Source organism: Cyclopterus lumpus, chromosome 1 (assembly GCF_009769545.1).
Source record: "Cyclopterus lumpus isolate fCycLum1 chromosome 1, fCycLum1.pri, whole genome shotgun sequence".
In the NCBI taxonomy this organism is placed as follows: Eukaryota; Metazoa; Chordata; class Actinopteri; order Perciformes; family Cyclopteridae; genus Cyclopterus; species Cyclopterus lumpus.
The window spans coordinates 3,828,699-3,849,498 of record NC_046966.1 but is presented as its reverse complement, the minus strand read 5'-3'; the positions used below and the strand labels follow the sequence as shown (position 1 = coordinate 3,849,498).

General features: G+C 45.1%; 2 protein-coding genes across 11 annotated transcripts in view; one reads left to right on the top strand and one right to left on the bottom strand.

The window, feature by feature from the left end:
• Window positions 1-982: 982 nt before the first annotated feature.
• Window positions 983-6,943, bottom strand: si:dkey-192k22.2. Of its 4 annotated transcripts, none has more exons than XM_034543836.1 (11): window positions 6,625-6,943; window positions 6,349-6,509; window positions 4,966-5,262; window positions 4,171-4,482; window positions 2,473-2,583; window positions 2,343-2,396; window positions 2,162-2,197; window positions 2,001-2,039; window positions 1,880-1,912; window positions 1,740-1,787; window positions 983-1,225 (listed from the first exon to the last, which is right to left on the bottom strand). In XM_034543836.1, exons 2-11 carry the CDS (start codon window positions 6,434-6,436, stop codon window positions 1,164-1,166), a joined length of 1,080 nt encoding a protein of 359 aa, XP_034399727.1. In that variant the 5' UTR covers window positions 6,437-6,509; window positions 6,625-6,943; the 3' UTR covers window positions 983-1,163. The 4 variants fall into 4 exon arrangements, with proteins under 4 accessions (XP_034399727.1, XP_034399721.1, XP_034399734.1 ...); XM_034543830.1 differs by having other exon boundaries at window positions 6,637-6,943; XM_034543843.1 differs by lacking the exons at window positions 1,740-1,787; window positions 6,625-6,943 and having other exon boundaries at window positions 6,349-6,549.
• Window positions 6,636-20,800, top strand: part of klhl5 (kelch-like family member 5) — a 49,929-nt gene continuing 35,764 nt past the window's right edge. For 2 of the 7 annotated variants that reach the window (XM_034543792.1, XM_034543782.1), the window contains exons 1-2: window positions 6,636-6,787; window positions 9,075-9,138. In XM_034543792.1, coding sequence (XP_034399683.1) covers window positions 6,745-6,787; window positions 9,075-9,138 — 107 coding nt within the window. In that variant the 5' untranslated portion in view covers window positions 6,636-6,744. Of the gene's footprint in view, window positions 6,788-9,064; window positions 9,139-9,767; window positions 9,887-20,800 lie in introns of those variants that run through there. The other 5 variants (XM_034543774.1, XM_034543764.1, XM_034543809.1 and 2 more) reach the window with 4 other exon arrangements.

Genomic DNA, 20,800 nt, shown 5'->3' with positions numbered 1-20,800 from the left:
CCCTTGTTGTATTGTTTATGATGAAGATGTAATATTTGTTAATTCATCTCTGATTATGTTCTGTTGTGCTGCTACGTTTCACAAGTATAGCGTGAGAAGTTTGCTTGTCAGCTTTCTTGCCGAGAGTTATTACGAGAAGACCACCGCCGTATCGAACTCTTGGCGAGGAGGAACATGTATTGAATGTTGAATATGTCTTTTAATAACAAAGATGGCAAGTCATGCCCCGTTGGAGCCTAATCCCAACACCTTGAAGAAGGCATTAGCCGGGACATTTTAATTCCTATCGCCCTCCTGAATAAAGGCTTTTAATACTGTTTCTGATAGATTTACACACTTCTTGCTCATGTTATCTCGTTAATCTTCCACGTTACTGTTTTCTCCATTTCCTGCGATCACATGTTGAGTCTCAGCAGCAATCCCAAGGTGCTCACAGCACATCTGTGATTTCATATCCAGTGTTAAATTGGTTCTTAGCTTGCAGCCAGCAGATCTCTGAAAGAGACAGAGTACTCTCCTCATCCTCCTCCTTCCCTCCCCCCCCCCCCCCCTCCTCCTCCCATTTCAGAGATACATTGATACAGGCAAGAACGATATTAAGCAAATAAAATATTTGTCTATCTGTCGCCATGTTTTGGCTCCTTTCAGCCAAATCCAGAATACAAAACGAGGAATGAGTTTCTAATGAGAAATGTCATTTATATATTAAGATGGCCCTCTAAGAAAGTGCCCAAAGACGTTTTCTGCCTCAGATTTATTTTTTATTTTTTTATCTTAATAATAATAATAATAATAATGCATTTAATTTATATAGCGCTTTTCATAATACTCAAAGACTCTTCACATAATTAAAACATCCTAAAAGCTAAAAATAAATAAATAAGAATAGCTAAAATACAGGTAAAACAAATAAATAGGGACTTTCTGAGTCGCTCGGAACCTGATAAGAAAACAAAAACAAACAGTCACACATTAAAAGCAGTTCTGAACAGGTGGGTTTTGATTTGCGATTTGAATGAGGAAAGATCAGTGCAGTCTCGGATGAGTTTGGGGAGAGAGTTCCAGAGGGAGGGGGCAGATACCAGCCATGATGGCTGGTAATTGAAGCAGTCCGTTTCTATTTTTAGCCAGTGCACTTTTAGGTCCATTTGTGTGCTCCTCTGTCAGCAGGTCTGCTCCTCTGTGAGGGAGGAGGTGGAGGGATGGATGCGATGATGCAGATTTGCTAAAGATGGACAAGATAAAAAATACAGACTGGAGTTAGATGACAGTGAAAAGAGTCAGGATGGAGGGGATATATATATAGATATATCAAATATATCTATATATATATAGAGAGATATATCCTTGAAGTCAATGCGGAAATGCCTTAAATCCGCACTCTTTACGATAGCCAGCAGAGGGCGACTCCTCTGATTGCGAAAACAAATCTGAGAAAATGACTTTACTTCTAACTTGATACCTCAGTAAGTATTTTAAACAATACTTTATCATCTCAATAGCTAGTTTTTTTCCCACTAGTGTAGGCTAGATGTTAATTTTTTTAAAATGTAACGCAGTAATGTTGACTCGGGGTACATTTTAACTGACATACCAAGTACATTTGTAGTATTTCATATTTACTTGAGTAAATTGTATTTAAAGTAACCATATGTTTATATTATATATTCTAGTGCTCACTCCACCAATCTGAAGTGAGCCCGTCTGCATAATTAGTTCTTAGACTTGAACAGTTGTACCTGTATAGCAGTGGTCAACGTTTCCATCCAGCACAGTTTCTATGTCATCTGAAGAGCATTTGAAGAACATTAACACACAAACACACAAACACAAACTCATAGCTCTGAATTAGTTTCAGTGTGCGTTCACAGATTTCTACCTTGAGTGTCCACTTCTTGAATGGGGGACAGTCCTGTGCGTTAAAACATAAAGTTAGTCAAAGGACTGAAGCGACGGATTAATCAAAAGACCAAACTGTGTGCGTGCATTCAAGAACTGACCTGGCCGAGGTCGGGGTCCATGAGAGTGAAAGGTCGTCCCTGGACAATAAGAGGTCATTAGTATCTATACTTGTTCAATTTAAAATCATGCCAAATATATAGACAAAGACCTTTTATAGAGTTTTGGAGGATTGCTCTGTAATTCATTTATTTTTTTTTACCTTTGGGAATGATGATCTCTGTGTGCTTCTCACCATCTAGTTGAAATATCAGGCATATTTATTCTTGTTCATTTCATAAAGAGGTATACTGATCCTCTGTGTTTACAAACTGCATTGCCTCAGACTGTTCGGGGTTTCTTTTTGAATTTTTGAATTGACTATAAAAAATATTCCAATTTACCGTTCAACTGCTGGCCAGCGACAGCGTAACCAAGGGGGAGCACGTCAGGGTTTTCTGACAAAAAATAATAATATTATTTTCACGTCAACTTAACACAATGTGTGTGCGTGTGTGTGTGTGTGTGTCTCACTGCACGAGCGTCTCTTCCAGTAGATGAGTCCGAGCACAGTAGTGACGGCAGTCAGCATCACCACACACAGCAGAGCCAGCCAGAGCGCCCTCAACACACAGCGCCACTCATCTGCAGGACAGAGAGGGATTTACACCGACCGTAACGCGCCCTTCTCACGTTGAATCGCACCACGCTCCACATCTGTGATTGCATTTTAGATCGTCATGATGCATTTTAGATCGTCATGATGCATTTCTCTGTATTCTTGCCAGTCAGAATAGTAATTATGAGGATATATCCATGATAATGTTCCTCACAACCCAATACAACCATGTTTAAAATATATTAAAATCTTTTAAAAAGTCTCGGTGGATGTTTTGACCTTTATTTGCTAGACTGGATATAGAGTGTCGTTATCTGTGATGTATCAAGACATTTCAGACATACACAATGACTTTCCTCCAAGGAACTTCAGCCATTCCTTTGCATAGTCTTTCAATTTCAGATGTTCACAAATGTGTTTTCAATAACTGCATGATAATATTGACAAGAAAAACTTCCCATTTCAGATATTTACAATCCAATTGTGACGATAGTCAAAGCTGAAATGAGGCATTTCCCTCCTATTATTATTATATTTGGATATCCAGAACAGATGTACATGTGGATATTTGCAGCTGCATTGTGCAGTAAATAAAGTAAATAAAACCTAACAATAAGCAAATCTACACAATGCATTTATAAACCAAATTACATGACTTCTATCACTTACTATTATTTGTAGCAATTGAAAATATGAATGCCAAACAGCCAAAACAGATACATAACTATACAATTACTGATCTGCTACCATAGTCCCAGAAATGCTCCAACCTAGTCACCGATAGGCCATAATTAGAACTGACAGAAGTCAGTGAGTTTTAATTTCAGGGAATCTAGAAGCCTTTTCCACAAGCCTGGTGGTACATGTCATAGCAGCCCTTTGTTCCCTTGGTTCCCTGGGTTCCCTTGGTTCCCTTGGTTCCCTTGGTTCCCTTGGTTCCTTACTCTTCAGCCACCTGAACCTCAAGCCTTAACCTTTACATATCTACCTGTCTGCCTGAAAGCTTATGTACCTTCATTCTTATAAGTAAATCCCAGAACTGTTGCGACTGTCTGGATTCAGGCGCTTTCCCTCGTTTCTACTCGCCTGACAAATGTAACTAGTGAGCGAAAAAAAGAGGAGAAAATATCCAGAAAAATAAATCCAGAAATAAGACAAACACAAAGACATAAAAGCAGATAATAATGGGAGCCCAAAGGAAAGCGAGAGGATGGAAAAAGTTGAGTGGAAAAGTTAAAGTAAGCTTTTAAAACACACACACAATGGAAAATATGACTTAGTCCTAGCTTGGGGGAGTGTTAGAGAGACGAACAGAATCAATACAGTTTTGTAGATACAGTAGATTGAGATGTACTGTTACTCGGGGATCCTCCGGCACAGAGATAGGAAAAGGGAAACGAAGTCACAGAGCTGAGATTGAAGTCAAGAGAAGAAGAATTGAGGGAAATGTTGCTCTATTGAAAGAAATGACTCCTCTCTGGACTGAGAGAGAAGACGGGTTTGAATGAGATCGAATCACTTTAACACAAAATGAAAACTGATTGGCCAATTTCTTCCCTCTCTTCTTCTGACCATCCGGGGACCAAAGAGCACTCTCTCATCCCGACACCAACCTTGCTGGGAGCGTTTCCATGGCAGCTTCTCCTGCGCGGTTGCACTCCAAACCGTTCGATTGGCCAGCCAAAGGAGACAGTGCCTTGGATTGGCCGACTCTGCGGCGAGCGGGACAGGAAGACAACAGTAAAACGCCCTCCTCTGCCCTTCATCGTCACCCCCATCCTCTTCCTCCTCCTCCTCCTCTTCCTCCTCCCCAGGTGGGTGGAAGTGTAAGGAGCTGTGATTGCTGCCGCTGTACAAGGTGAGATTCAGGGTCTCTGCATCACTAAGTTGAAGCTCCACCGACACCTCGAGATGTGTTTTCAGAGCTGTGAATGGATAAAGAGATGAATGCATAGATTTCAGTCGTATCGGCACATTTTCTGAGGAAAGCTCTACGATGTAGTTGAAGGCCCGAAGCTCAGAAAGCTCAGAAAGCTAGCAAGCGCAACCTTGAGCCAGATTAATTTGACATTTTCCATGGTCATGTTGGGCGGGGGGGTTGGCAGCTGTGCTTGAAGTTAAATGCTAACACCAGCATGCTAACATGTTCTGCGGGACAACGCTAACATGCTGACGCTGACCTAGCTTTGTGTGCTAACATTTACTAACTCGATAGATTTCACTCAATTGTGGCGCAAGCCAGGGGATCACCAAAGGCAGTAGGATTCATCCTCTGGGGCCCATGAATATCTTTGCATAAGATTTCATTGCAATCCATCCAATAGTTGTAGAGATAGTTCAGTCTGGACCAAAGTGTTGTACCGAGTGATTAAAAACAACAAAATCATATCGACGTAACTTTGTGATACCTGAAGAAGACATGTTTCTCTGTAATTCCGCCATGTCCATATCTGCTACACACATGAACCAGTTCTCTTCTGGGTCTTGCCCGGCCCCCCCGGAGTGCGACTCAGGATCTGTGACGTTGCTTTGATTCTCCCGTGTGCAGTCCTGCTCCCACTTGTTGCTTCCTGGAGTACGCGGAGGGTCACACAAATCCCTTCTTCCAATTTCAGCGTCACCACTCTTCCCATTTGCCCCCTTCCGCTGCCGAATCCCTCGCCCACAGGGTCGGTAGGGCAGGCACAGGAAGTTCACTTTTGATACTGAAAGGAGAGAGAGACATTATAAGAGTCGTGGTGGTGGTGGTGGTGGTGGGGGGGGACACAACTCAAAGTGCTCTCAAGTCAGGAATCCAAGCGAGATCTCAAAAATGGAAGCTATCGCCTCCAGTTGATGTCTGACACACAAAGACAGACAGGAGAGGCACAGACAAAAAGCCGAAACCATTGAAGGCAAAGACGTGCACGAGCGCGAAGCCTAAAGCAAGCTGCTCTCGAAACGAGAACAAGCTTTTCAAGGCAACACAATGCGGAAGCACTTTCAAAGCAGCCATCAGTCAGTGTTGTATGGAGCTCTATGTGGGAGTGTTTCTGTGCCTCCGGAGGCCTTCTGGTTTCGGGTTGTCCGTCTGTCCGTCCGTCCAGTACGTTCTCGTGAAGATATCTCAGGAACGCCTGGAAGGAATTTCTTCAAATCTGCCGCAAACGTCCACCTGGAGTGAAGGATGAACTGATCCGATGTTGTAGGTCAGCGGTCAGTGTTACTGTAACCTCACGTCCGTACCGTTTCTCGCGATACCACTTGGACCTTGACTGAGGGATGAACTTAACATCATTTGGTGGTGAAAGGTCACGGTCTCCTCACAAAACAGGTTTTGAGGCCATAACTCAAGAATTCACATGCCAATTATGGCAATTGTGTACACAAATGTCTCATAGGATAAGATGATGAAGTGGGGACATTTTGAACAGACAAGGGTGCAACATGACTGGTTGGCGGAGGCGTACAACCACAAGGCGGTAATTCTAGTTTAGCTCAGAGAGATAGAAAAGATAGACTTTGAAACAAGAACAGGAAGGAACAGAACAAAGGGACTCAACAAAATAAAGCTTACTTCTTTTAAAGCTACGCTTTTGAAATAAAGTTTGAGCAAAACGTCTGAGAAAAACACTTTGAGTCACAGTCACTTTAAACACCTCTAAAAGCTGTGGAGCACTGGTAAAGACACACACTAGCATACTGTACTGTATCACACTCACGCACGCACACACACACACACACACACACCTACACGCACACACTGAGACAGAGTGGTACACCTCCATCCGACGTGGCTTTGGATGACCCACCTGTGTACAATGGGAAGAATTCCGGGAGGCAGATGATGAAGGCGAGGATCACGAGGATGAGGAGTTTAGTCAGCGCCACTCTTGTCATGGTTGCACCATAAGGTCACACAGTACACTCCTTCTCAGGCATGACTTGTGGCTCGTGGTATCTGCTTCCTTTTCTTGAGTTTAAACAAACACAATCCTTCACGCCCCGAGACGAATCAGAGGAGCCTCCCGGTAGTCGTAGAAGCCCGAAACAATATTACTCACAATATTACTCACAATATTACTCACAATATTACTCACAATTCTCAGGCAGAGGCAGGCGACAGCGCAACGAGACGCATGTACAAAAAAAAAAAGAACTGTAACTTCCTATTACACTTCCTGTCATTTTCTCAGAAAGAGTGAGACATGGAGAGCTGTAGATGCAACAAAGAGCTTCTATCAGCAGAATGTAAGTAATGCTGTTTCATGATAGATGGATGATATATGTACATGGGGGAAAGAGAGGTCCGCCTTTTAGTTAGAATCTGTTTGTGGGAAACAGAGAAAGAAAGAAACAAAGGGGTGTTTCCATGCCTACATGGCAGAGGATCATGTATGGAGGACTGTACACACGCTCTCAGTTGCTGAGGAGGGAACTCCCCTCAATGTAACACTTTGTGGTTCGTCAGACACACTTTTACATAATTGTGACTTAAAAAATCTGAAGGTTATGACTTAGTATGTCATCTTTCTTTGTATCTCATGTTCATGAAAGATTTATTTCCCATGATTAGAGATAGAGATACAAATAATATCAGATAATAAATAAATAACCAGATTAACCGGAAAGAATTCTCTTTACAGTGAGACACTTTTACATGATTGTCACTAAAAGTATCTAAAGGTCATGACTTAGTATTTGTTCTTGTATCTCATATTTATTTGTTTGCTATAATAAGAGGTAGAGATAAACATCAGATAATACAATATAATTGTATGTCATAGTCATGAGATTTCTCATAATTGTGCCTTTGTGTGACATAATGTTTAGGAACTACCTCATGATTTGGCATAATTATGAGATAAGTTTGCTTTTTAGTTTCTTTCTACTTTGTATCTCATAATTCTGACAAACTATCTTAGAATTCATCATAAATTATAACAACATGTGTCAATAATGACATAACAAGTATCAAATACTAATATGTAATTATGAGATAATTTTGTTCACGTTTCTCATAATTATGACATTGTATTAGAATTAGAATATGTCATCATTTTAAAAAGGTCTCTCATAGTCATGTCATCATCATCGTTTTAATTGGCCTATGGAATGAGCTTCCATAGGCCAACTGCCTCTCTTTTAATTAACGTTACCACACAGTAGAGGGACGATAAGTATTTCTGTCGCTTGCTGTTTATCTTGTTTTTTCTTCATTTAAGCCAATTTCGTAAAAGAAAAATATATATATTTTTCCTTTGTACCGCTTGACTTAATCTCTGTTGGGTGTTTAGTGTCGCTCCGATTTTTCGGTTAGGTTCCTGAGAGCCTCTTATCTTGGCAGACCTGGAAAGGACACGCACACACACAGACACACACACACACAGTGATGAGCATAGCTGGCAGGTGGAGCCTTATCGCCACTCCGCAGCTGCTTAGAGCAGAATGTAAACAGCCAAAAAACAAAAACAAAACATTTTATGTTCAGTCAAAGCAGCTTGACGTTTCAATAATTTCCAAATATCTTCCAGTGTATGACTGAACTGCATCTACCACTGCATTACCTGTGATTGTTGTGGTACCACCATTGGCTGTGGGAGGAGATGCTGACGTCGTTGTCGACCCCGGCTGAAGACGCTATACCTCCCTCCCAATGAAGCTCAGCGTGAGCTATTGTGTATTCTGATATTGCATTCACGCCCAATGCAGTGATTAGATTTAACAGGTTTGCAATTCCCCCCCCCCCAAAAAAAAAATCAGTTAAAAAGGGGAAAATGTGAAAATGATTTACAATTTGTATAATGAATTCCAATTATTTTAGAGCGTCTTAAATCCGTGTACAGCAGGTCAGCTCAACATGCAGAAGATGTGACCATGTGTCGACAGGAAAGCAAACAATATGGTGGATTAAGTTTCCAATCACGACTTCATAAATCATGTTCTTTCAAGGACTTTCCTCTTTTCTGCATACTTAGTGCCAAAGTCTGCCCGACGCTAATTCCATTAGCCGGTAGACAGAAAAGGAAAATGCAACTATTTTGATATTTAATACATTTTTAATTTTTTTGAAGCAGAAATGCTAAACCTTATATGATTTCATCTGCCTCCATGTTGATGGTTTGCTACTGTACTTGTCCCCGTTGTGTATCAATCTGTATAATTAGATCTGGGAACCCGCCAGTTATCATATGACGATGATGATTATTTTTTTATTGGTTTAGAATTAGCTTGTGTTCTGACCCTAAACGGTCTGGTCGTACAAGTCGTCCCCTGAACTCCAGTCTCGCGTCTCAAGTTGCTAAACGGACCGCGAACAATGACCAGCACGGGCAAAAGGCACGTCAGGAAATGACCGTGAACTGAAAAGCTTTGAGTTTTGGCCTAAGGCCGACCAACAGACTTGTGAAGCGCTTCTGTTATCTCACGGCGCCACGCTGATGGCAGCTGAGAGTCAGATAACGGAGGTGAGTGAAACGCCTCATCCAAACTGCTTTTATTGGCTGCGCTGATGGAGTGAAAATGAAGTTTTTTTCAGGGGACCAGCTGGAAACCCCTGCAGGACCCTCGAGCCTCCTTGAACCACGGTTAGAAAACCACAGGTATGGAATCACTCTTCTTTACCCATCGTGTGTGTGATTAATAAACCGCTGTGTTCTCTGGCAGACCAGCATAAACCGGAAAATAAATCCTCCTTGTAGTCCCGCACAGGATGAGCAGAACTTTCAACCTCGCAGTTTGCCAGCAATCTAATGAATAGTGACCGCGGGGGTTGATTGGGTGAAAGCTCCTGCAGATGGATCTGGAAGATGTATATTGAAGATTCCCGGAGAGAGTTAGGCCTTAAGAGGAAAGACAGCTCTGATTTCAGGATGTTATCACCCCCCCCCCCCCCCCCCCCCCCCCCCACCTCCATTTATCACTTTTCCAGCAGGACGGCCTAAGTATGGGGAAGTCAGTTGGCTTGCTGCAGTCGGTGTGTCTGTTGGTCCATTCAGAGCATCTTGACTTGATAAAGAGTGTCCAGAGTGCTATTAAATTCTGTATGGATGATGATCCACAGAGGAAAGATATTGTGACCCTTCATCTAGCACCACTATCAGGGTCAACATTTCCCTGTGGTCAACATACACTTTGGTCCCAAACAAATAGTTTTAAAAAACGAATAGCCAGATTTCCATTAAAGCAATCATTTAAGTTTGTCACGTGGAGTATTTGCTTTCCTTCGTAGAACGAGATGAGAAGAGTGATACCTCTTCCATGTCTACGCCAAATATGAAGCAGGAGCCAGGAGATTAGAGGAACCACGGAGAGTCCAAGGAGTTAATGCATTCGGCAGAAAAAACCCTGGTAAAACAGCAAATAGTTTTTGTAAGGATTAAACCAACAAATATTTAACATGTTGGTTTTGTAAAATGTGCGGTGCTGATTGGAGGAGTCGCCCCCTGATGGCCATAGAGAGAATGCAGTTGTAAGACAATTTCAGCATTGTCTTCACTTGGCAGAAATGCGGCCTGAACAAAACGTGATTTGTTCAGCAGTAAGCTCACAGTGCACATCCATCACTTTCAATGCTGCCGCTCTAATGATGAACACAACAGTGCTGACTGGGTGAGATGTGTATATTGAGTGTGTATTTGTGAGAGAAAGACAGGAGACGGATGTCCTCCTCAGCACTTAACTTCTCTTCGAGACCCAGTCGTTTGCTGAATATGAACATTAACCACGAATCCCGTGAAGGCGTATCCTCGGACTAAAATCACCCCAGAGATACCGGATGTGGACTATTTTTGGAGCTCCGCATTACTGCAGAATCTGATGCAGAGATTTGAGAGACTGAACGTAACAGCATGATGAGATTAAGGATTTAGGTACACGAGAGGATATTTAACAACGGGCTTGGCTCAGCGCAGGTTGTGGTTGCATGTCAGGCATTAGGTGTTGAACATTTGATCCTTCTCGTCGTGCCCTGAATCCTGAGTATAATCCCTGGATCTGCTTTAAACGGACACAATGGTGTTCTCATGTCGGCTGAAGCATCAATAGCTTCATTTGAAATTCTCTTTCATCCTTTACATTTTGTTGTGTTTGTCTGTATTTGTCTAAAACGGTCAAAGATGCTCCACAGAACTAATTCAAGGGTCTTTTTCACCCACAGCTGTGGAATGAGGTGAGATACTTGCTTGTTATCTTGGATATGGGTCGTACTTTTGACATATTTCTTCAGGTTTCCTTTCCTATGTATCGTTATCACTACATTTCACATTCATGGCAAATATTCTTGTCCCTGTTTCATTACTTCCGTCTTTCAAGCAATGGATTTTATTAATTACATTGTTTTGATTTAGTTTCTCCCTCCCTACTGAGACTAGGGAAATAACCCTCCAGAGCGCATTCGGCCTCCATCTTCATAAATAAAACTGTCAAATTGTCATCTGTCTCACCTCTGTCAACGTTTTAGCCAAACCAGCGTTGTGGCAACATTGGTCGGTCGACCACTTTGGTACTCAGATATCTCAACAACTGATGGAGAGATTGACATGAGATCTTGTTCAGACATTCATGGTCCCCAGATAATGTCCCCTACTGACTTCAGACTCCTCTGATTTGTTATGTAGCTCCATCATCTGGGCAAAGTTGTACTTCTTTTTAATGACATTCCCATTAGCCTCAGCTGTATTTTGGTTTTAGTGCTAATTGGCAAGTATATAAGCAAGCTAACTTTGTACTAATCTCCGGGTGGCGGCACATCATTTAACCAAAGACAGCCGCACCACAAGTGAGCCTTTTGTATTTAAAATATGCATGTTTAAATGGAGGGGGGGGTGGCTAGCACTGTAACCTCATAGGAAGAGGGGCCGGGGTTCGATTCCCCCGTGGCAGCGTGAGTTCCCTCTGGGTTCTCTGGCTTCCTTCCACAGTCCAAGGACTGCTCAGGTTAATTGGAGACTCTAAAGTGGCGTAGGTGTAAATGTGAGCGTGAATGATTGTCTGTCTCTATATAAACTGGCGACCTGTCCAGGGTGAACCCTTCGCTCAATGCCAGCTGGGATTGGCTCCAGCGACCCCGCTTTGGTCGAAAGTAATTTTCAAATGACAAGTTAAAGGAGGGACAGATAGGGAAGAAAAAGAGGGTGAAGATGTCGGAGTAGTGAGCATGTATTTCCATTGAAAACAAGGTGGAGAGGGTAGAAAAGAAGGAGGAGGAGTAAGAGGAAGGGGAGGGGGAGGCAGAGCGCGGTGATTTAGCGCTGTGTCAGCAGTAAGGCGTCATCTGGCTCTCCAGAGACGAAGCCACTGTGAAACTTTATGACTCTTTATGGAGAAATTAGGAGGTTTCACAAATAGATTATCGTTATGCGCGAACCTTTAAAAGTGACAAAGCTTTCCAGACTTACTACTCTTGGCTATAACATGTCTGTCTGTCTGCCTCGTTGCCTGTCTGTCTGAATCACTGCTTTATATTACTTGTATGTGCTCTGAATACGGTATGTCTTGAGTCTTTGTCTCTTCCTCTGTGTTTTGTCCACTAAAAGAAATATGGAGGGGCCTCTCATGCCGCCTCTCTTCCAAGGTTTTAAGACTCACATATTGCTGAGTAGCAGCCCACGGATTGTAGCCACCTTGCCCGGACAAGGGAAACCGGGGCACCCTCCCGGAGCCAGACCCAGGAGGGGAGCTCGTCGGCGAGCGTCTGGTGGCCGGGCTTTCGCCCATGGGGCCCGGTCGGGCTCAGCCCGAAAGAACAACATGGAGCAGCTGTCACCCTGTGGACCCACCACCCGCAGGGTGAATTATCGGGGTCGGGTGCTATGCAGACCGGGCGGCGGGCCAGGCGGGAGACCTGGGCGGGCCGATCGCCGGCAGCATAGACTAGCTCTAGGGACGTGGAACGTCACCTCACTAGCGGGGAAAGAGCCGGAGCTGGTGCAGGAGGTGGAGCGGTACCAGCTAGATATAGTTGGGCTCACCTCCACGCACAGCATGGGCTCTGGAACCAAGCTCCTGGAGAAGGGTTGGACTTTGTCCTTTTCTGGAGTTGCCCAGGGTGAGAGGCGCCGGGCGGGAGTGGGGATACTCACGAGCCCCCGGCTGAGCGCCGCTGTGTTGGAGTTTTCCCCGGGGAACGAGAGGGTCGCCTCCCTGCGCCTACGGGTTGCGGGGAGTAAGGCCCTGACTGTTGTTTGTGCTTATGCACCGAACAGCATTTCGGAGTATCCGGCCTTCTTGGAGTCGGTGGGAGGGGTCCTGGAAAGGGCGCCGCCTGCCGACTCCATAGTTCTCCTGGGAGACTTCAACGCTCACGTGGGCAATGACAGAGAAACCTGGCGGGGCGTGATTGGGAGGAACGGCTTGCCCGATCTGAACCCGAATGGTGTTTTGTTGTTGGACTTCTGTGCTAGCCACAGTTTGTCCATAACGAACACCATGTTCGAACATAAGGTGGCTCATAAGTGTACCTGGTACCAGAACACCTTAGGCCGGAGATCAATGATCGACTTTGTAATCGTATCATCTGATCTGCGGCCGTATGTCTTGGACACTCGGGTGAAGAGAGGAGCAGAGCTGTCAACTGATCACCACCTGGTGGTGAGTTGGATCAGATGGCGGGGGACTCGGCTAGAGAGACCTGGCAAGCCCAAACGTGTAGTGAGGGTGAACTGGGAACGTCTGGCAGAGGATCCTGTCCGGGAGGTCTTCAACTCCCACCTCCGGAAGAACTTCTCACAAATCCCGAGGGAGGCTGGGGACATGGAATCCGAGTGGACCTTGTTCAAAGCCTCTATTGTGGACGCGGCTGCTCGGGGCTGTGGCCGGAAGGTCATCGGTGCCTGTCGTGGCGGCAACCCTAGAACCCGGTGGTGGACACCGGGGGTGAGGGTAGCCGTCAAACTGAAGAAGGAGGCCTTTCGGGCCTGGCTGGCCCAGGGGTCTCCTGAAGCAGCTGAGGGTACCGGCGGGCCAAAAGGGCTGCAGCGACGATGGTCGCGGAGGCTAAAACTCGGGCATGGGAGGAGTTCGGGGAGGCCATGGAGAAGGACTTTCGGTTGGCCTCAAGGAAGTTCTGGCAAACCATCCGACGGCTCAGGAAGGGAAAGCAGGGTCTACCCCAGGCTGTTCTCAGCAGGGGGGGGGAACTGCTGACCCGGACTGGGGACATCGTCGGGCGGTGGAAAGAGCACTTTGAGGAACTCCTAAACCCGGCCAACATGTCCCCCGGAGAGGGGGCAGCGCCGGAAGACTTTGGGGTGGATTCACCCATATCCCTGGCAGAGGTCGCTAAGGTAGTCAAAAAGCTCCTTGGTGGCAAGGCGCCAGGGGTGGATGAGATCCGCCCTGAGATGCTGAAAGCGCTGGACATTGTTGGGCTGTCTTGGTTGACACGCCTTTTCAGTGTCGCATGGGGGTCGGGAACAGTGCCCATGGACTGGCAGACCGGGGTGGTGGTTCCCATCTTCAAGAAGGGGGACCGGAGAGTGTGCTCGAACTATCGTGGTATCACACTGCTCAGCCTCCCGGGAAAAGCTTATGCCAGGGTGCTGGAGAGGAGGCTCCGACCGCTTGTCGAACCTCAGATTCAGGACGAACAGTGCGGATTCCGTCCCGGTCGTGGAACAGTGGACCAGCTCTTTACCCTCGCAAGATTACTGGAGGGGTCCTGGGAGTTTGCCCAACCAGTTTACATGTGCTTTGTAGACCTGGAGAAGGCTTTCGACCGGGTCCCTCGGGGGTTTTTGTGGGGGGTGCTGCGGGAGTATGGGGTGCCGGACCCGTTGGCACGGGCCATCCGGTCTCTGTATGCCTGCAGTAGGAGCTGTGTTCGTCTCCTCGGTAGTAAGTCAGACACGTTCCCGGTGGGTGTTGGCCTCCGCCAGGGCTGCCCTTTATCACCGGTCCTGTTCGTGACCTTCATGGACAGGATATCTAGGCGCAGCCAGGGGGCGGAGAGGATCCGGTTCGGGAGTCTCGGGATCGCCTCTCTGCTGTTTGCGGATGATGTGGTCCTGTTTGCCTCCTCGGACCGTGACCTCCAGCATTCACTGGGGCGTTTTGCAGCCGAGTGCGAAGCGGCAGGGATGAGAGTTAGCACCTCCAAATCTGAGGCCATGGTGCTCTGCCGGAAACCGGCGGATTGCTCCCTCCAGGTGGGGGCAAACTGCCTACCCCAAGCGAAGGAGTTCAAGTATCTCGGGGTCTTGTTCACGAGTGAGGGTAAGGTGGAGCGGGAGATCGATAGGCGGATCGGTGCGGCTGCAGCAGTAAAACAGGCGCTGTACCGGTCCGTCTTAGTGAAGAGGGAGCTGAGCCGGAAGGCAAAGCTCTCCATTTACTGGTCGGTCTACGTTCCAACCCTCACCTATGGTCACGAACTCTGGGTCGTGACCGAAAGAACGAGATCTCGGATACAAGCGGCCGAAATGAGCTTCCTCCGTAGGGTGGCCGGGCTCAGCCTTAGAGATAGGGTAAGGAGCTCGGACATCAGGGGGGAGCTTGGAGTCGAGTCGCTGCTCCTTCGTGTCGAAAGGAGTCAGCTGAGGTGGTTCGGGCATCTAGTTAGGATGCCTCCTGGACGCCTCCCATTAGAGGTTTTCCGGGCACGTCCAACTGGTAGGAGGCCCCGGGGAAGACCGAGGACACGCTGGAGGGATTATATCTCCCGGCTGGCCTTGGAACGCCTCGGGATCCCCCAGAATGAGCTGGAAAGTGCTGCGGGTGAGAGGGAAGCCTGGGTCGGCCTGCTGAACCTGCTGCCACCGCGACCCGACCCCGGATAAGCGGGTGATAATGGATGGATGGATAATGGATATTGCTGAGCGTGTGTGTGTGTGTGGTTGTGTGTGAGTGTGGGTGTGTGAGTGTGTGAGTGTGAGTGTGTATGTGAGTGAGTGAGTGAGTGAGTGAGTGTGTGTGTGTGTGTGTGTGTGAATGTGTTGGGGGAGACAGTTCTTCAAAGGATAGTAAAGTGGGCTAAAGTGGGGGTGAATTTACAGGAAGTGCAGAGCCATCATGTTGCTGCATCTCTTTTGTATCCCTTCATGTTTCACCTTCTCCCTCCCTCTCTTCTCTCCTCTGCTGTAACCTTCTCTGGTGAGAAAATGCCATGTCAATAAAAAGCTTTTTAACATGAGGAAAAAATCAATGTTCTCCAATTGCACCTTTTTTTTCCAAGCCTGCCAAACGAACACTGCTCCTGCTCGCTGGGTGCAGATGCTGTTTGCTAACGTTGTGTTACATAGACGTGGAAATGGAAATGGAAATCCTCATCCTGTTTGTGGCCCTTTAGGATAGTGTTTACATAGATATGGCTTCACATGAACTCACGCCATCAACTTTTATTGGGAACGCAGGCTCGCAGGCAGTGTTGCAGTAAAAATGCATCATAAAAAAACCATAAAAACTAGAAAAACCTCAATAAAATGCATTATATACCCAAATCAGTTGGTTAGATCACACTATCAATCACTCAGTTTTTGGCGTGATCGCTCAGAAGTGATAGAAATATTTCATTCTATATGAGTTGAGAAAGAAATGCAGCCTCTTTGTTCTCTGTTCTTCGTCCCTCTGTTGCCAGAGATTCAGAGAATTAAGATTCAGAGATTGAAGATATACGGAGCTGCCCCCTCTTCATCGATTGGTGGACTAATCGGTCGTTTCGGTCTCAGTCGACTAAGATTTTATTCCGTCATTCTTTGTGCTTTATTCATGATGAATGGATTGTGTCCAAGAAATTAATAAACACATCTCTGGTAAACGTTTGTGTGATTCTTTGTGGAGAACTCAATGAGTGCTAGTCGACTTCCAATATCTTTGGCCGAGGACGGCCCTAGATATTATAGACACTATACTCATATAGTATTCCCGTATCGGGAATGTGCGTCTCAAAGGGTTTTAAAGGCATTCGTGACACGTGGCCTCCTTCCTGTTTACGACTAGCCAATAGTTCACAAAGCCGAAGTAGAGCGAGGACTTAGATATGAACAGGTTTTTGGATATGCGCAAATATCGCAACGCCGACCTTTTCAAGAAGGTGGTTGAAGGAATGGAAGATAAGCGACATGTTGGGGTATCGAGCCCGTGACGTAGTCGTTAGACGTATAGGTCACGGGGGCGGTTTACGTCAATGGGATATCCATTTTCATTAGCCAATGTATGCAGCTAATGAGGAACATTGTGTTTTTTCGGAATACGGGCTAAAAAGATGATCTGAAGATGATCATGTCACTCTTACTCGTCTGCTGGTTTTGTTGAGGTTTGTATGCGTTATTTGTGCTGTGATGACCTCGCTGTTTGTGGATATCTTTAAGCACTTACTCTCTCTCTCTCTCTCTCTACCTCTCTCTCTCTCTGCCATGGTTTGTAAACGGTATCTCTATAGCTGACTATTCTCGTCACGGCTCAGTGGGGCTTGTACAATGTGAATAAAACAAGCCTCCCATCTAACGTTCTAATGGAAAGCAGCACACACAAACACAGTTTCTCATGCATGAGATCAAATGTTATTTTGGGAACTCTATATTAGGATAATGTTATTCATGGGTTTGCTAGAAAAGGAGCAAGCAGGTGATTTTTGGAGGGGGAAAGACAGCTGGTAGGCTTGACATTGGCTTTTCTCGCACAACTCTGTTTTGTGCTTTACATCAAATAAATATCTTCTGATTCAGAGGACGCAGGTTGGTTCTGTATTGTAATTTCTAATTTTCTCTCTCTATTTCAATAAACCAAATGCATGCTAAAAGCTCCCTACTGATAAAATATGTAGTACCGAGGGCCATTTATGAGTTGATAAACTGCAGCGTCAGCGTCCCCCCATCCTAGTAATTAACGACATCTCCTCATACTCTGTATTTACTCACAATCTTGACTATGACTACTCTTCTAATAGTCCACTAAAAGAAACACCATTGCAGTTTTAATATAATCAAAGTTAACACACATGATACAGCGGTAAAACAAACCAGACTGTTCTGATTAACAGAAGCGGTTTGGTTAGTGGCGAGTAGATATACAGCTGGTAATAAGGGATTTATTTTGGAAAGCTTCAGGATGTACATTATTTTGTTGGAGTCTGTGTTTTCCGAGTCCTTTAAAATGTAGGTGTGGCTTATATGAATACATTTCGGTTTTGATTAAGTGATTTTGTCATTTCATTTGCATGGGTGCTCCTTTCCTCTCAGACTCCTTCTGTTCCACTCAGTGATTTCCTGCATTTATGCTCCACTGATAAGATTACTCTCTTGATGAAAGTATAATATTTGTATACATGTAAAGGAAACCTTTTGGTCTTTGAATCTGAAATGAATTTAACAGAGACAGTTTGCCCTTTAAATAATGCATTTTCAGATATATATTTGGTCATGAGGCCACACTGGTGATACAGGTGTGATAATACTGAGAGCAGTAAAAAGGACTAGAAATCAAAGATGCATTCATTTCTGAAGCTGAACGTGCTCATGCTGGCTGCTCCTTCTCTCATCCATCTCTTTTCTTTTCCTTCCTCTTTGGAAAGGCCAAAATAAAACTCTGAGTGAATATCACTTTCAGACAATTGCACTAAATGAGGAATTGATTCGGAATTGATCGAGTGTCGACTGGCTGACTAATTACTTTAAGATTGGGACCCGTGTACCGGGATTGGTTCGCCGACACTCAGGTACAGAAGCTGCCAGAATTGTACTCCGTCTTTGATTGCTTTTATAATATTCATAGATCAGCTTGTAATTCTCCCGTCACCTCTCATTCGATTTCTCTCTCTGTGTATCTCTGCTCCCTCTGTGTCCGTCTGTTGTCTCATAGGTTTATGGATCAATCGACGGGGGGGGGGACGGGGGACGGGGGGGGGGGGGGGGGGGTGACCTTCCTCCAGGCGACCAATCAGAAAGCTTGCTGCAAAGAGCGCTGCCTCATCCAAAGACTAAAAATGTCTCTCGGGCATTGTCTCTTTCTTTCACACTAGCAGCAGTGGACCAGAGAATATACAGTAGAATCCATGTGTGCGTGTGTGTGTGTGTGTGTGTGTGTCACACACTTGGGGATCACGTTTTACCAGCTGATTGAAGATGGCTTGCCTAATTGGGGAACAACTGGTGTCCTCAATTGTTTGCAACTGCCTTCGGCACAAATTGGTTTCTGTCTCCACAGGGGGAAAAAAGAGTCAAGTTGAAATTAAATAGGTGTGTGTGGAGCCACAGTCCTCTGTCGCTCATCATATCGCACTAAGCGGTTCAATCAAATGTGAAGTATTTAATTTAAAGCCCTCTTGTAAATACACCGCTCAAATATTCCGTTTCACTGGGGAACACGGTCAGAGCACAGGAGCTGAAGACGCTCTGACCTCCGTTTCACTGCGACTGTAAGGTTAAAGGTTAAAGGTGCGATTTATGGGATTCAGAGTGTTAATATAGCACCAAAAAACGATTTGCTGTGTAAAGATAGCTGTGAAGAGAATGAAGCCCCTCTCGTATACACTGTTAGCTCTGTTAGCACTAGTTTTTACTGTGTTGCTCAGCAGAAATAAGATGCCAAATGATGTTGAAAGAGAGAGCTGAACGCAACTTAAGGCTGCATATTAATTCATATTCTCATATTAACAACTGATTGAATCATTTTTGAAAAAAAAAACAGTCAATGATCGTAAAGTAAAAAATTATCGAATAACGAGACAAGACAGAATAAATTAGGTGAAGTAGCTCCAGTTCTGAGTGCGTTCCTCGCCCACCGTCACTCAGTGTCACAGAGTTAATTCAATTCAATTCAGTTTATTTTGCATAGACCAAAATAAAAAAATTACAAATTTCACGGGGCAAAAAGTGAAGAACCCTTCAGGAGAGCAACAGAGGAGGATCCCTCTCCCCGGATGGACAGAAGCAATAGATGTCATGTGTACAGATGAACAGTGTTACAGAGTTACAACACATTCAATGAATATGACAGAAATTATGAATAATGAGGATTAGGCATGGACCACGATCCAGATTTCCACAATCCATGAAACAGAAGGAGGAAGAGAGGAGAAGGGGTGGGGGCATCAGCAGGGCCATGGCAGGAGGCAGGTCCACCAGGCAGGAAGCGTCGCGAAAGAGGCCAGACCAATGAGGCCAGGCCTTTGAGGCAGGAGGCACAGAGAAGGAGGCAGGTCCATTGGAAGCAGGGGCAAGGGGTCAGGACCCAGGACCAGCTTTAGACACAGCCAGGTCCAATATGACCCTATGAGGCGAGAAGGCACAAAGACTCTGGGGAAGAAGTAGAGTTAGTAATGTGCAATGAAGAGACGTAAAGGAGAGAGAGAAGAGGAGATAGGTGCTCAGTGTATCCTAAAACATCCCCCAGCAGCCTATAAGTCTATAGCAGCATATCTAGGGGCTGGACCAGGGTAAACCTGATTCAGCCCTAACTATAAGCACTATTAAAGAGGAAAGTCTTAAGTCTATTCTTGAATGAGGTGACTGTGTCTGCCTCCCAGACTAAAGTGGAAGCTGGTTCGATAAAAGAGGAGCTTGATAACTGAAGGCTCTGGCTCCCATCCTAATTTTTAAGACTAGGACCACAGCATTCAGTAAGCAGCTCTGTAGTGGGGCAGTATGGTACTACAAGCTCCTTAAGATATGATGGTGCATCACCAATCAAGGCTTTGTATGTGAGGAGAATAATTTTAAATGTGATTCTGGATTTTACAGGGAGCCAGTGCAGAGCAGCTAATACAGAAGTAATGTGATCTCTTTTCTTAGTTTTTGTGAGTACACGAGCTGCAGCATTCTGGATCAACTGGAGGGACTTAAGAGACGTATTAGAGTAATCTTGCAGTAAACTAGTCTAGAAGTAACAAATGCTTGAACCAATTTTTTATGCATCTTTTTGAGACAAGATGTACCGGATTTGTTAAATGTTACGTAGATTAAAAAAATGCAGTCCTTGAGATTTGCTTCACGTGGGAGTTAAAGGACAAGTCTCGGTCAAAGATAACACCGAGATTCTTTACAGTGGGGTTGGATGCCAGGGCAATGCCATCTACAGAAACCACATCACCAGATAATTGATCTCTGAGGTGTTCAGGGTCGAGTAAAATAAATTCAGTTTTGTCTGAGTTTAACATCAGGAAGTTGCAGGTCATCCATGTTTTTATGTCTTTAAGACATGCTTGAATTTTAGCAAACTGGTTGGTCTCCTCTGGTTTGATCGATAGATATAATTGAGTATCATCTGCATAATATAATATATAAGGTAAATCATTTTTTTACCAGTGCTGTTTCGGTGTGGTGTTTTCTA